Source organism: Gadus macrocephalus, chromosome 6 (assembly GCF_031168955.1).
Source record: "Gadus macrocephalus chromosome 6, ASM3116895v1".
NCBI lineage: Eukaryota > Metazoa > Chordata > Actinopteri > Gadiformes > Gadidae > Gadus > Gadus macrocephalus.
Genome location: NC_082387.1, coordinates 18,903,381 through 18,915,960, shown reverse-complemented (window position 1 = coordinate 18,915,960; position 12,580 = coordinate 18,903,381). Strand labels below are relative to the sequence as shown.

The 12,580-nt window shown below is 43.2% G+C and overlaps 2 protein-coding genes across 2 annotated transcripts; one reads left to right on the top strand and one right to left on the bottom strand.

Annotated features, from left to right (window-relative positions):
* Window positions 1-856: 856 nt before the first annotated feature.
* Window positions 857-3,479, bottom strand: spring1 (SREBF pathway regulator in golgi 1). The gene is made up of 5 exons (XM_060054709.1): window positions 3,154-3,479; window positions 2,905-3,061; window positions 2,301-2,452; window positions 1,957-2,070; window positions 857-1,489 (listed from the first exon to the last, which is right to left on the bottom strand). The coding sequence occupies exons 1-5, from the start codon at window positions 3,247-3,249 to the stop codon at window positions 1,406-1,408; spliced, it is 603 nt and encodes a 200-aa protein (XP_059910692.1). The 5' UTR covers window positions 3,250-3,479; the 3' UTR covers window positions 857-1,405.
* A 314-nt stretch (window positions 3,480-3,793) lies between these two features.
* Window positions 3,794-12,579, top strand: rnft2 (ring finger protein, transmembrane 2). Its single transcript, XM_060054707.1, has 11 exons — window positions 3,794-3,909; window positions 4,078-4,155; window positions 4,441-4,970; window positions 5,251-5,327; window positions 6,115-6,215; window positions 6,546-6,699; window positions 8,801-8,950; window positions 9,691-9,756; window positions 11,063-11,164; window positions 11,364-11,499; window positions 11,992-12,579. The coding sequence occupies exons 2-10, from the start codon at window positions 4,109-4,111 to the stop codon at window positions 11,496-11,498; spliced, it is 1,362 nt and encodes a 453-aa protein (XP_059910690.1). The 5' UTR covers window positions 3,794-3,909; window positions 4,078-4,108; the 3' UTR covers window position 11,499; window positions 11,992-12,579.
* The last annotated feature ends 1 nt before the right edge of the window (window position 12,580 follows it).

The following is a 12,580-nucleotide window of genomic DNA, read 5'->3' as shown; positions in this document are numbered from 1 at the left end:
AGCTTTCTTTTCGCATTAGCTGACTGATTAAGTGTTTTCCTATTTTTTTCTTTACTACGGGTGACACTAGTTAGATATTGGCTACTGAAAACCATTTCTGCTCAGGGATGAACGGGCCAAAAGTTAATTAACATTCAACTTTGACCTGTTGGTGGCGCTAGAGCTCTTGAGCTAGTGTTGCCTACACAGTATCACCACTTGAACCCAAGTAATGGGTGGTCTGCTGTTAAATTATTACAATATTGGGGAATTATTACATTATCAAGACTTGCGAAATGAAGGCTAACCTGATAATTTAATAACCTCCCATTAATGTAATACTTTATTACATTATTGGTTAAAAGTGTGTTACATTATTGGGAAATGCACTTTATTACATTATCGGGAAGTTATTACATTATCAGGTTCTACAGGGCCTAACATGAATAATATATACCTATAAAGTGAGATCATCTCTGTATGAATGTCCTTTGCATATCTGTAGAACTGTTCATCTGATCTATTTCACACTTGGCATGTGCTTTGCGATGAAGTGTAGTGTAGAGGTGGAGAACTGCAATAGTGATACAAAAGCACCCAAATGTGTCTAACTAAATAAATGTTAGTCGGGGACAAGATCTCCAGAGGTATATGGAAATGTATTTTGTGCATTGCCTTCAATGCATCAAATCCCATAACTTGATTATAATGTGACAAATACAGCACACCCCCGTCCACAATTAATTGGCTGTATTGTGTGCTTTGATTGATAACCATTCAGCTAGTACAACTATCTGAATACTACATCTTGGAAACAATCAATGATAATTGATAATAAAAAGATTCCAGAGAAAATAAATAAAGCTGAAACAAGTCATCCATCGAAATGTCATTTATTACTGTCAGATTAATACTGGAATCAACTAGAAAAACAAAATGTTGACTTTTGTCGAATTCAATATATTTCTTACAATTATGAATGGCTTTACTTTATTTTGTTTACAAAAGACAAAAAATGATCTGTGAAAACACAGCATAAATTACAAGAAAATAACATTCACATTAGCTGTTAAATAGTTATTCCATAAGCATGCGTTACCATACACACATAAGTGATGACACAATTTTGGATAAAAAATTTAAAATAAAAAACATCTTAAAACGAGGCCTGCTTGAAAATGGAAACGGATGAGCTGCCTGCTTTGAAGACCTGTCAATCATCACAGATGAATTTATGTTGCCTTCTACGCACTTATGAAGTGTAAGTATAATTCAAGATTTTGAAATAGCTCTTCAATGCAAGGCTATTTTTCCAACACTGAAATGGATGGCGCTCCGATTATTGATGTTGTTGCGATGTATTTTGGATGAGGGGTCCCACATGGGAATTATCTAGGTCCACCGGTTCTCTTCGTTCTTAACAGACTCATATAGGAAGAAGTTCTGGAGGACTTTCTCCATAGCAGTACTTTGCCTGAGGGTTTCGGTAGGTGTTTTCATGTTGAACACTCTGCAACACAGAAAGACACATATACTGTTATCTTTGATCCAGTATCCATTACTAAAAGGGACACCCAATTTAAACGGCTTCTATATTTGAATGTCCTGAATGTAAAAGGTCTGTTTTCCCTCATAGCAGCGGGCAGGTACGGTCAAACATGCTTTGATGAACACTACACTGTGGAGTATGAAAAACTGAGGACAAACAATCTAAGTTTGCAGACTTTAACTTTATTCCAATACTCATAGTCTTAGTTATTTCAAGGTTTTCCTCTTCTCTGAAACCCAAATTATGTGCGACATAAATAAGGACTACAATACATTGTTTCACAAAGCACGAATGGATGGATGCAGTGTTTTTCAAAGCCTGGGTTCAAATAGGACTCCAGTCTATTTTTGACGCATAAATTAAAAAGAAAAAAAAGGTTTTGCGTCCAACATGTCGTCTTACGTTGGGCTTCACCCCGTGATACGTACTTGTGAGGAGGTCCGACACTTAGCCAAGCACAGCTCAAAGTGGTCCCCGACCGCAGTGAAGAGATTCTGAAAGCCCTCTGCAGCTCGGTTCAGGAAACGCTCGAGGAGTGGTTGCTAAAAACAAAAGGATAAAAGCGGGAATATGAGCATCTCAGACCAGAATTCAATTCATTTTTAATTTCTGATGTTTTTAAAATCATGCTTCTCAACCTCTTATCCCAGTCATCAATAATCAATTATTTCCAGCGTGAACCTCAAAAGATATCGAAAAAGGAAAGCCACACCACAGTGTGGTACTGCAGATCAAGTGAAAGCGGCTGCTTCAGCAGTTCTGGTATGGTCACCTTGTCGGGCTGCAGGCAGCAGGACACACAGTACTCGTAGATGTCGCAGCAGCCGTTGGCCAAGCAGCTCTTGCAGATGTACTGCCTGGAGTTCGGAGCGTTGACGTTACAGCAGCCGTTAACCAGCAGGTCCTTCCTCTGGCACACGTAGCCTGCAGCACAGGACGCCAGACAGATAATCATGAGCCAATACAATCCGGACCGGTAACGCATCTACGGCGTGAGTCTTGGTGGGGTATTCTTCTGCACATTTGTCCAGCAGTCGGTTATGCCATGGTTATTATTGCGAAAATTATTGAAAAGTCCACTAACAGTGCCTAATTCAGTGACGTCTAGAGATGTTGTAGAAACAACATATATGCAAACCTTCTAAACTAATCCATCATAAATTAACTGTGAAAAGTGGCAGAAGAAACAGTCTTGATAAGTATAGTTTTGAACCGTACATGATAATCAAAACGTTTGTCACACACACACACACACACACACACACACATTTATAGCTGATGTGTTAGGGGGGCCTTGCTACTTTTCAACCTCTGGATGGAGCATGATCTTTGCACAGCGCTACTTAGTGGTGCCCTGCTGGTGTGAATGTGCTTACCAAGCTCGTCTGTCAGCAGGGCTTTGCCCTGGATGGAGTTCCGACATTGGGTCATCTGACGGCTGCTGTTACCCAAGTTGAAACGAATCTTCCAGGGGATGCGGTGGTCCAAGTCCCTCACTTCCAAGAGGGTGCGGTCTCGAATGGTTCTCTCTTCCTGCAAAATACAGAGAAAAATTAAAGATGTAGACCTTTTTATGCATTTATTTTGTTTACGTTTAACCTATATAACATATATAAGTGCTGTACCTGTTTGAGGGTACTGGTGATGAAGTAAATTAGGGACAATCCGAACACCACTCCGAGGACCCAGCGTCTCCTTAGCAGCCGGCGGAGCACCATCATGACATGGCCCTGGCAAGAGGTGCCAGGAGCAGGGAAAACTGTACTACTTGGGGCCCTATACGATCTATATTGTGAACCCCAAATATTCCTGTGTGACCAAGTTAGGCAAGTGGAACTTGGACTCGCTCCACACCTAGGACGATACTTTCTACTCTCCAAGCGACGTCAGCTAACCCATGTTAAATTTGAGAAGCTAAACAACACAAATAGGATATAATCTAAGTATCGTAACGATCCCTCATCAGAACCCCAAGAAGATGTCGGACGACAGCTGCTTTGTTAGCCAGCTAGCTGTGATTAGTAAGCACCACCTAGCTCCTCTTAGGGGGCCGAAGGCGTCAAACACAAACTACAAACTCAATTATATTCTAAATACGAGTCCGTGTTGTTACAACTCCCAGCATAACGCAGGTTAAACTCTCAAGGACGCGGTACACATCAGGCCGTTACGGTCTATCGTTACTTTGGACGTGCCATCACAACAAACTATACCAACGCGGAAATTGTCGTGTGTGAGGAGGACACCGATTGGTTGAAGACATGTGGGAGGCGTGTCGTCATGTAAACGTTATCGTCCTACAGGAAAACGAGCCCGTCGTTTATTTCTCTGAAGACGAAACACTTTTCTTAGCTTAATAAAATATATCAAGAAAGACCTAGGTAACGTATGAAAAGTGTGAATTGAGCGTCAATGCATTCATTTTTGGCTAGCTGAAACACCCGTTTCATTAATGTTTACGTTGCGGTGTATTTTGCACTAAATTGGACAAAGCATGAACAAGGATGTTGCCTTACAGGCCTTACCAACAGCTTCTCCATCTTCCTCAGCACTGGCTCATGGGTTGATGAGCGGCATGTCATGCAGAGAAGACACAGCAGCAACACGGATGGCATGCCCGGTGAAAGGTGGGGACGGTCTTAGCAGGCTATCTATGTGCAGGTGTTATCTCTCAATGTGATCCTATTTTATAGACCTGAGTGCAGGACAGTGCACCAGCAACATCAAGTATGTGTAGACACGTTCGCAAATTAAAATTAAATGAAGCCTTTCCTTATTTTAGGGCCACTTTTTTATAGGTTACACAGAATAATATGCCGGTATAGCATTATATGTACCAACATCAGGATCAGTCCTTTCCCAGGCATACAAAATGCAATTATTTTGTATCTCTCCCTTCTAATCCTACACAGGAGCCGTAGCCAAACCCTGGGATCAGAGAGCAGCCTGGACGAGGGTTGTGTGTTCGACTGTCTGAAGCCCGACTCCCCCGTCTCCCCCCAGCAGCTCTTCTCCGGTCTGGTGGGCGTCCCCACCAGCTCCGTGTCCGCCGCCCCCTTCCAGGCCGCCAGCCTAGTGCTGGGCTCCCCCCCGGACGTCTTCATCCAGATGACCACCTCCTCACGGGAGGACGGCGGCACCCCACATCGCTCTGACGGCGGCGGCTCTTACATGGTTCCTCGCCCGCCGCAGCCCCACCACTTCCACCACCACTTCCACCACCAGCAGCCGCTGCAGCACAGGACCTCGTCCCTGCTGCAGCAGGCCGCGGCGTCGGCCGGCCCTGAGAGGCATGGCTCGGGCCGGGAGGAGGGCCAGGCGGAGGAGCAGTCCACTCCTGCGCCGGCGCTCTCGGAGCTGAAGTCTGTGGTGACCTGGCTACAGAGGGGCTTCCCCTTCATCCTCATCCTGTTGGCTAAAGTCTGCTTCCAGCATAAGCTAGGTAGCTAGGCGTGGTCCCTAAGAGCCTTTTTGACAAAGAAATAATGTGATACCAACGAATGTACAAAATACAAATATGTAGCACGCTAGTTTAAGGTAGGGGGATTCTAAACATATGAAAGACTCCAATTTCCTGTACATTTTGTAATGTTTTTTAGTTTCCTATACACTTATCGCGCATCCCTATGAAAATAACAACAAAGGCATTTCAGCTGATACTGGACAGTTCTCAAGTTCCATTGTGAGGTCTCATGTCAATTTAAACCATTTCCTCTTGCCAGGTATTGCTGTATGTGTGGGGATGGTCAGCACATTTGCCTTTGCCAATTCCAGATTCAAGCACCAGGTGTCATTACGGGTAATGTGTTAATCTCTTGCTCATTACTTGGAAACACCAAAATTGAAAAGTTGACTTAGGGTGCACTCACACTAGGCCATCTGGCCGTGGCCGCGTTGGCCGTTTTCACACCTAACCGTGCTCAACTGGCCCCATTGTTCTCTGGCCTGCACTCACACTAGGGAACTGTGTGTACGGAACTGTGTGTACGGTGGCCTGGCGGCCACGGTAGGCTCTTGTACATACGTCATCACGTCGTAACACGTCATCACCAAGCGTCCGCTGCATGGACCATAATAAAGTCTGCCGCCAGTCAGAGTTTTAACAACAATGGACAACAACACAGAGAACACATTTTGCACGTTGCTGAGTCTGTTGCTTAGCGTCTGCCCAAATGGCTAACAGACACTCGACTTCTCTATGGGACCAACGTGAACCAACAGTTGAACCGCTTGAAGCCATGTTTACCGTTTAATGGGAAAGAATTCTCGTCGCCTTTATTATGTCCATGGTCGTCGCATGGACTATACGTCATCCAGCTCAAGTTGCGTAGCCGTGCGCGTGCATGTGTCGGCTCATTAGCATCTGTACCATGGCGGCCCGTACCGTAGCAGCACACCTCCCCCAAGTTGGCCTGGCCAGACTGGCCACACTCACACTGGCAGATTTGAGCACGGTTAGGTGTGAAAACGGCCACGGCCAGATGGCCTAGTGTGAGTGCACCCTAAAGTTGACTAAATAAAAAAATCATAATGTTTGATAAAAAGCTTCATGTTGCAATCAACATCCTGCCCAATTATCCCTCCAGGAGGAGCGCTCTGTGTTGGTTGCTCTGTGGATCATTGTGTTCTTGATGGGGAACATCGTGTATCTCTATTATACATTTGGTGAAGAGGAGCTGTACAACAGGTAACTTAACAGTTAAGGAGGAATTTGTGTATTTTTGCTATTTTGTGTTGGGGTTAGGGTTAGACTTTTGTCATTCATTCAGTAATTCATTTATTTTGGTGTGTATTTATTTGTTTGTCTATGTTTTCATTTCCATTTTTCATGAAGGGATTGCGTCTGTTTTTGCCATTTCATGTCCTGTGAGTATCACTGTATCTATGTTTTATTATTTATTTGCGTGAATCGGAATTTTGTTATATATATTTCATAATAGTAATTAAATTTAGCTCTTTTTAATATAATTATTCTCAACAACTAACAATAAGCCCCCATGTATGTTTTTGCCTCCAGCCTCATCTTCGCTAAGCCCAACATCGACAGCTTTGACTTCTTCCATCTGATCTGGGTGGTGGGCATCACAGACTTTGTCCTCAAGTACTGCACCATCAGCCTGAAATGCTTCATCCTCTTCCTTCCCAGGATCTTCCTGGCCTTCAAGTCCCGAGTAGGTGTTCTCCACCTCTACAATCCCGTCTGCATTCATTTCACATGTATTCCGCTGTTCCAGAAGACCATGGCAAACAAAAACCCAATGTTTGTGTTAATCTTACTTAAGAAGAAAAGCATTTTGAGAGGTCTTACTTTAACAATCTGAAATATTGTATTAGGCAATTCATTTCCTGATTTAAAAAAAAAAAAATCTGCAATAATTTCATCGCTTAATCATAAAGTATTTTGATGAAATCTTCCACTGGTTAACAGACTTGCGCGCCTTCCAGAACCCACCCACCACACACTGTGTTCACCTTCCCCCAGGAGGTTTGTGGTGGTAACGTCATTGATCCCTCGAGCTGGACTATTACCTCTTTCCTCAGCACACACACACACGCACACGCACACGGACACGCATACACACACATGTGCAAGCAAACACCCACACACAGACGAACATACGTGCACGCGCAGGGAGACCTATATATTGCCCATCCTTTTCCAGGTAGTGGTTAGATGAAGTCATGCATCAGCCTTTCCATTTCATTACCGCATCGGGCCATGAACTCACTAGTGCTGCAGAGTGCAGACGCAGTGTGAAGAAGAGATAGCCAATAGCACGGCAACCTAATCACAGATGACAACACCAGCCTTTGGTGTTGTCATCTTGAACATATTAAATCACGTTGTTCCTCTAAAGTGCCGTGCCCATCCACACATGCTCTCCATGCAGCTATGCAGATGTGTGTTTTCAATTGTTATAGTTGGGCATTCATTTTTATCATCTTGTGTGCTCTAGATTTGTTGCTGAAATGTTCCTTTTCCACTCCACGGAAATTACGTATTAGTCGCCTGTGTAAAACCCCTAACCGCAGAACTTCCTCTGCAGAGAGGAAGCACAATATGGCCACAGGACACGTACAGTGTGTGGGCGTGCGTGATTGTCCGCATGCAGGAGAGAAGGAAAGGATCAAACCAAACGACAACACAAAGAACTGAATCCAGATAAGCAGGATGCTCCACAATTAAGTCTGGCTATGAAGCCTCTCCAGCTCCTTGGCTGGTGTCCAGGGTGGAAATGTGACAGCTACTTTTGCGTGGGTGTGATGGGCACTGTGGGATACCAGCCACAATAACGAAGATGAATTGCCCTCAAGCAAGCGGTCTGCCTCCTTCCCACCGACCTGTCTGCTTAGAGCTGCTTACCCACAGTCATTAATCTTTGTCAGCGCACATCCAGGAAGTCATTATCCATGCTGGGACGCCCGGGGGCCACCCGGGAGTTCCGTTTGTTTGGATTTGGGCATCGCTGGCTTTGTTGTTTGTTGTTCCAACGTCAACGCTCATCTGAAGTACTGTACGCCTGTGGAATGTTTTCAGAGGCTTAGTTGAAAAACGATATCTACTTAAGAGATGAGGGCTTTGGGCCTGGGATGGGGATTGGATGTGTGGTAGTAATTTGGGGAGGAGGGCATCTGAGGCCCTGCCGGGCTAGGCTTAACGTGGTGGCTACGAGGTAGCAGGTGGATTGTGCTGCTGCCAGTTTCCTGTGCAATGTGGTGCCTAGCCCTGGGTCCTGCAGCGACAGCGTGCCACTCTGTGCCTCTGCCAGGTTGGAAGGGGGGGGGGGGGGCTCACTGTTTTAGGCTATTAACATCGCCGCACTGCACTTGACTAGATAGAGAGGTAGCTGCAAGAACTGGAGCTCTTCTTATGCTCTGACACTCTTTCTGTGCTCTGGCCTAGTCACAAAGTGAATAAAAGAAAGTGTTGGATATGTGTTGAAATAGTTTTTCCCCTTAGGTGGTTTGAGTGTCTGTAACAGCAATGTGTACATAAGCAGCGTATTATACAAGTTTTTGTTTATTTGACTAATGCGTATTAGAGAACAACGAGTAGGATACATTTAATGACCATCTAGTGCATTTTAGGCATCAACCGCCATGCAATGTGTGTTAAAATAAAATATCAAGATAAAAGATGCAGATAAAAGAAAAAAGGGAATGCTGCTAAGCAAGCTTGTAGGCTTAGTGATTCTGACATGTTTTGTGTGTGTTGTGTGTCTTTGTGTCTCTCTCTGTCTCTCTGTCTCTCTGTGTGTGTGTGTCTCCAAGGGAAAGTTCTATCTGTTGGTGGAGGAGCTGAGCCAGCTGTTCCGGGCCCTGCTGCCCATCCAGCTGTGGTACAAGTACATCATGGGAGAAGACCCCTCCTCTAGCTACATGCTAGGGGCCATGCTCATCATCATCTACAGCCTGTGCAAGGTAAACCAAACTGAACCACAGGTCCTGCACAAATGTTAACCGATCTGGTAACGCCTCCCCTGGCTTCACTTAACCAATCCTTTGTCAAAATGACTTCATTGTATAGATTCTGCCAAAGAGCTTTAAACATGTTGGAGAGCTTCAAACACAGAGCACACAGAGCACTGTGTGATCTGGGTGATACAGGTATATTCACGTTGTTTGGACCACGAACTCTGCAACGGTTGACGCAGATTCCAAAGGAAATATACTGTACATATAGAGAGGGACAAGATTTTGCGTTTTCTCTTTGTTGTTAAAGCTAAACATCTATTATGTGAGACTGTCTGTGAGTGGATGCACACTTATTACTTGCAATTATTGCAGATCATGTTATTTATTTGTTTGCTTTTATGTACTCTGTATTCGTACCCTCATAGATGTCACCACCCTTCTGTTTTCTTTGTATGTTTATATAATAATATTATAATGGTATTATTAATACAAAATAAGTATTATACAAATTATACTACTTTTCTCAATTGCCGGTTCCTCAATGGCTGACCTTTATACACAGTGATGATGCAATTGGTCCCTTTTTAATTTGAATCACAAGCCATTTTGAGTGACGAAGTAAAAAAAAAACATGGAAAAGCCCTGCATTTCTTACTGTTACTGTCATAAATTTTTTAAAGTGTGTTCTACTAGCTATTCCAATACTTGAAGAATTAGTCATTTCAATTGTATTGTCTTGATTGCAGTCCTTTGACATCTGTGGTCGACTGTCGTCCATTCGCAAGGCCTTGGTTATCCTCTGCAGTGCTCAGGTATGATTTCTTGTGTGACAAACCAAAATATTATAAATTTAAAAGTATTCCGAACCCTCAGATCCTCCTCCACTCTCACTCTGACTGTCCGACGATCCAAACTCAAAACCTTTGGTGGCTGAGCCTTCTCACGAACAGCACCCCGACTCTGGAACTCTCTCCCCCAACCTGTCCGCGACTCTCCCTCCCTTCCCATATTCAAATCCCGTTTAAAAACGTACCTCTTTTCCCAAGCCTATGACCTCCCCTACCCATAACCACCCTTATCCCTATCCCTATCTACTATCGGACTCCACCTTGCTTCTGTTCTCTGTTGTGCTGTCTTCCGCTTGTCCCCCCTGATTGTCATCTCCCTCTTCGTGTTTTATTTTGTAAGCGTCTTTGGGTCATTGAAAAGCGCTATAGAAAATGAATGAATTATTATTATTATTACTATTATTCATATTTGGTCATCTTTTTACAATTCAAAATACTGCAGCCAAACTGGGCATTTGTTGGCCAAAATCTTGGTAAGAAAAGGTGTGATCTTGACCATCCATTTAGAAAAGGTGTGACTTCAAGAAAGTACCAAGACGCATGTTGTGAAGACATAACCCATACTATTTACTAGTTATATATCTATTATTTTATTTTATATCTTGTGTTTCTGCACCATCCCACCATCAACATTGTTTGTATCCCGTGAAAGCTTACTTGGCAAAAGAAAATCCAGATTCTGAGAATAATTACTGTTTGGTCTGTTTGGACTGGCATTTACTATTTATCTAAGGCAAACATACTCATTTTATTATATTTGTTCATTTGGTCTGTATGTTTGTGACTGTTTCCATGATCAACCACCCTCGATTCTGCATAAAGCAATCTGTCTTTCTAGGGTGGATAGAACAATAGGTATTCATATTAGGGCTGTCAAGCGATTAAAATATTTAATCACGATTAATCGCATTAATGCCATAGTTAACTCACGATTAATCGCGATTAATCATATTTTTTTTCTATGCTAAAGCATCTATGCTTGAATTCTTTGTCCCATTAATTTTTCTCATTTTAATGCTCTTATCAACATGGAGAAGTGCATCGGCTTGCCTTGTGCAAATGCCTTGAACATAGCAGTCAGGCTACTGCTTCTTTGTTTTGAGCCCAAAAAACAAAAAACAAAAATATTTTTTTTTTAAAAGATTAACGCCGTTAAAATTGGTTTGCGTTAACGCCGTTAATAACGCGTTTAACTGACAGCTCTAATATATATATATATATATATATATATATATATATATATATATATATTTCTCTTAACCCCTGCTAGAGTTTTGGTGTGCGGGCCAGCAGCCAGCAGTGTGGTGAGGCTGGGGACGTCTGTTCCATCTGTCAGAATGAGTTCACGGACCCCCTGGTGCTTCAGTGCCAGGTGAACACTTTTAACGTTATACTTGATTTAAAAAAGTAAAAACAATAAAGCAAATAGCAACAGCTACTATGCAACAATCCCATTAACTATAAAAAAAAGAATATTTATATTCTGGAAACTTTGTATTTTGAATGTGGATTTGTGTGTTTCTCCTCAGTTGGTAGATCCTAATGTGTTTCACCGCTGCCCGTCTCTACAGCATGTTTTCTGTGAGGACTGCCTGTGTCTCTGGTTCGACCGGGAGAGGTCCTGCCCCCTGTGCCGCTCCTCTGTCATCGAGAGCCTGCGCTGCTGGAAGGACGGCACGACCTCAGCCCACTTCCAGATCTACTAGGGTTAGCTACTGCTTTAGCATGTCTACCTTCAAGATATACTAGGGTTAGCTACTGCTTTAGCATGTGTACCTTCAAGATATACTAGGGTTAGCTACTGCTTTAGCATGTCTACCTTCAAGATATACTAGGGTTAGCTACTGCTTTAGCATGTCTACCTTCAAGATATACTAGGGTTAGCTACTGCTTTAGCATGTCTACCTTCAAGATATACTAGGGTTAGCCACTGCTTTAGCATGTGTACCTTCAAGATATACTAGGGTTAGCTACTGCATTAGCATGTGTACCCTCCAGATCTACTAGGGTTAGCTACTGCTGTAGCAAGTTTACCCTCCAGACATACAAGGGTTAAACACTGCTTTAGCATGTTTACCCTCAAGATCTACTAGGGTTAACTACTGCTTAAGCATGTTTATCCTCCAGATCGACTAGGGTTAAACACTGCTTCATCCTCCATATACTTTCTGTAATTTAGCGTTGTCAATTGCACCTCAGATCTGAAGACAACTTTGTAATGAGGCTGTAAAATGAAGTCTGGACTCCCTTTGGTCACTAAAGATCCCACGGCGCTCTCTAACCCCGGGGTCCTGGCCTTATTCCCACCAAGGCTCTACCCACATGGCGACCTATTCATCCCTGATCTCTTATTGGATGATTGCGTTCCTCACCTCTTCACTGTGAGAGCCAGTGTGTGGTGAGCATTCTGTTCACCTATGGGCTGCCGACTGCCGTGCAACAAACTAGTAGTGGAGGAGGTCGGATATCCCACACGAAGCGCGTTGTGTGCCTAAAAGCGCTATATAAATACAAGTTAAGTCTTCTTATTGTGGTTAACTACTGCTGTTCATCCTGCATATACTATCTGTATCTGTACATATTCATGCAATTTACGATCCTCAGCACAAGTTGGGTTGCGGTGGGATCTAGACCCAACCCAAGGTATGTTTTAATTCTTGTTTGGAACAGTTTTGGTTATTTGTAATTAGTAGAAATTATAGCAACAGTTTCTTCAAATAGTGCACTTCATGACCAAGCACACGTTGATCAAATGTATTTACAGACACAATAAAGGATGTATGTTAAG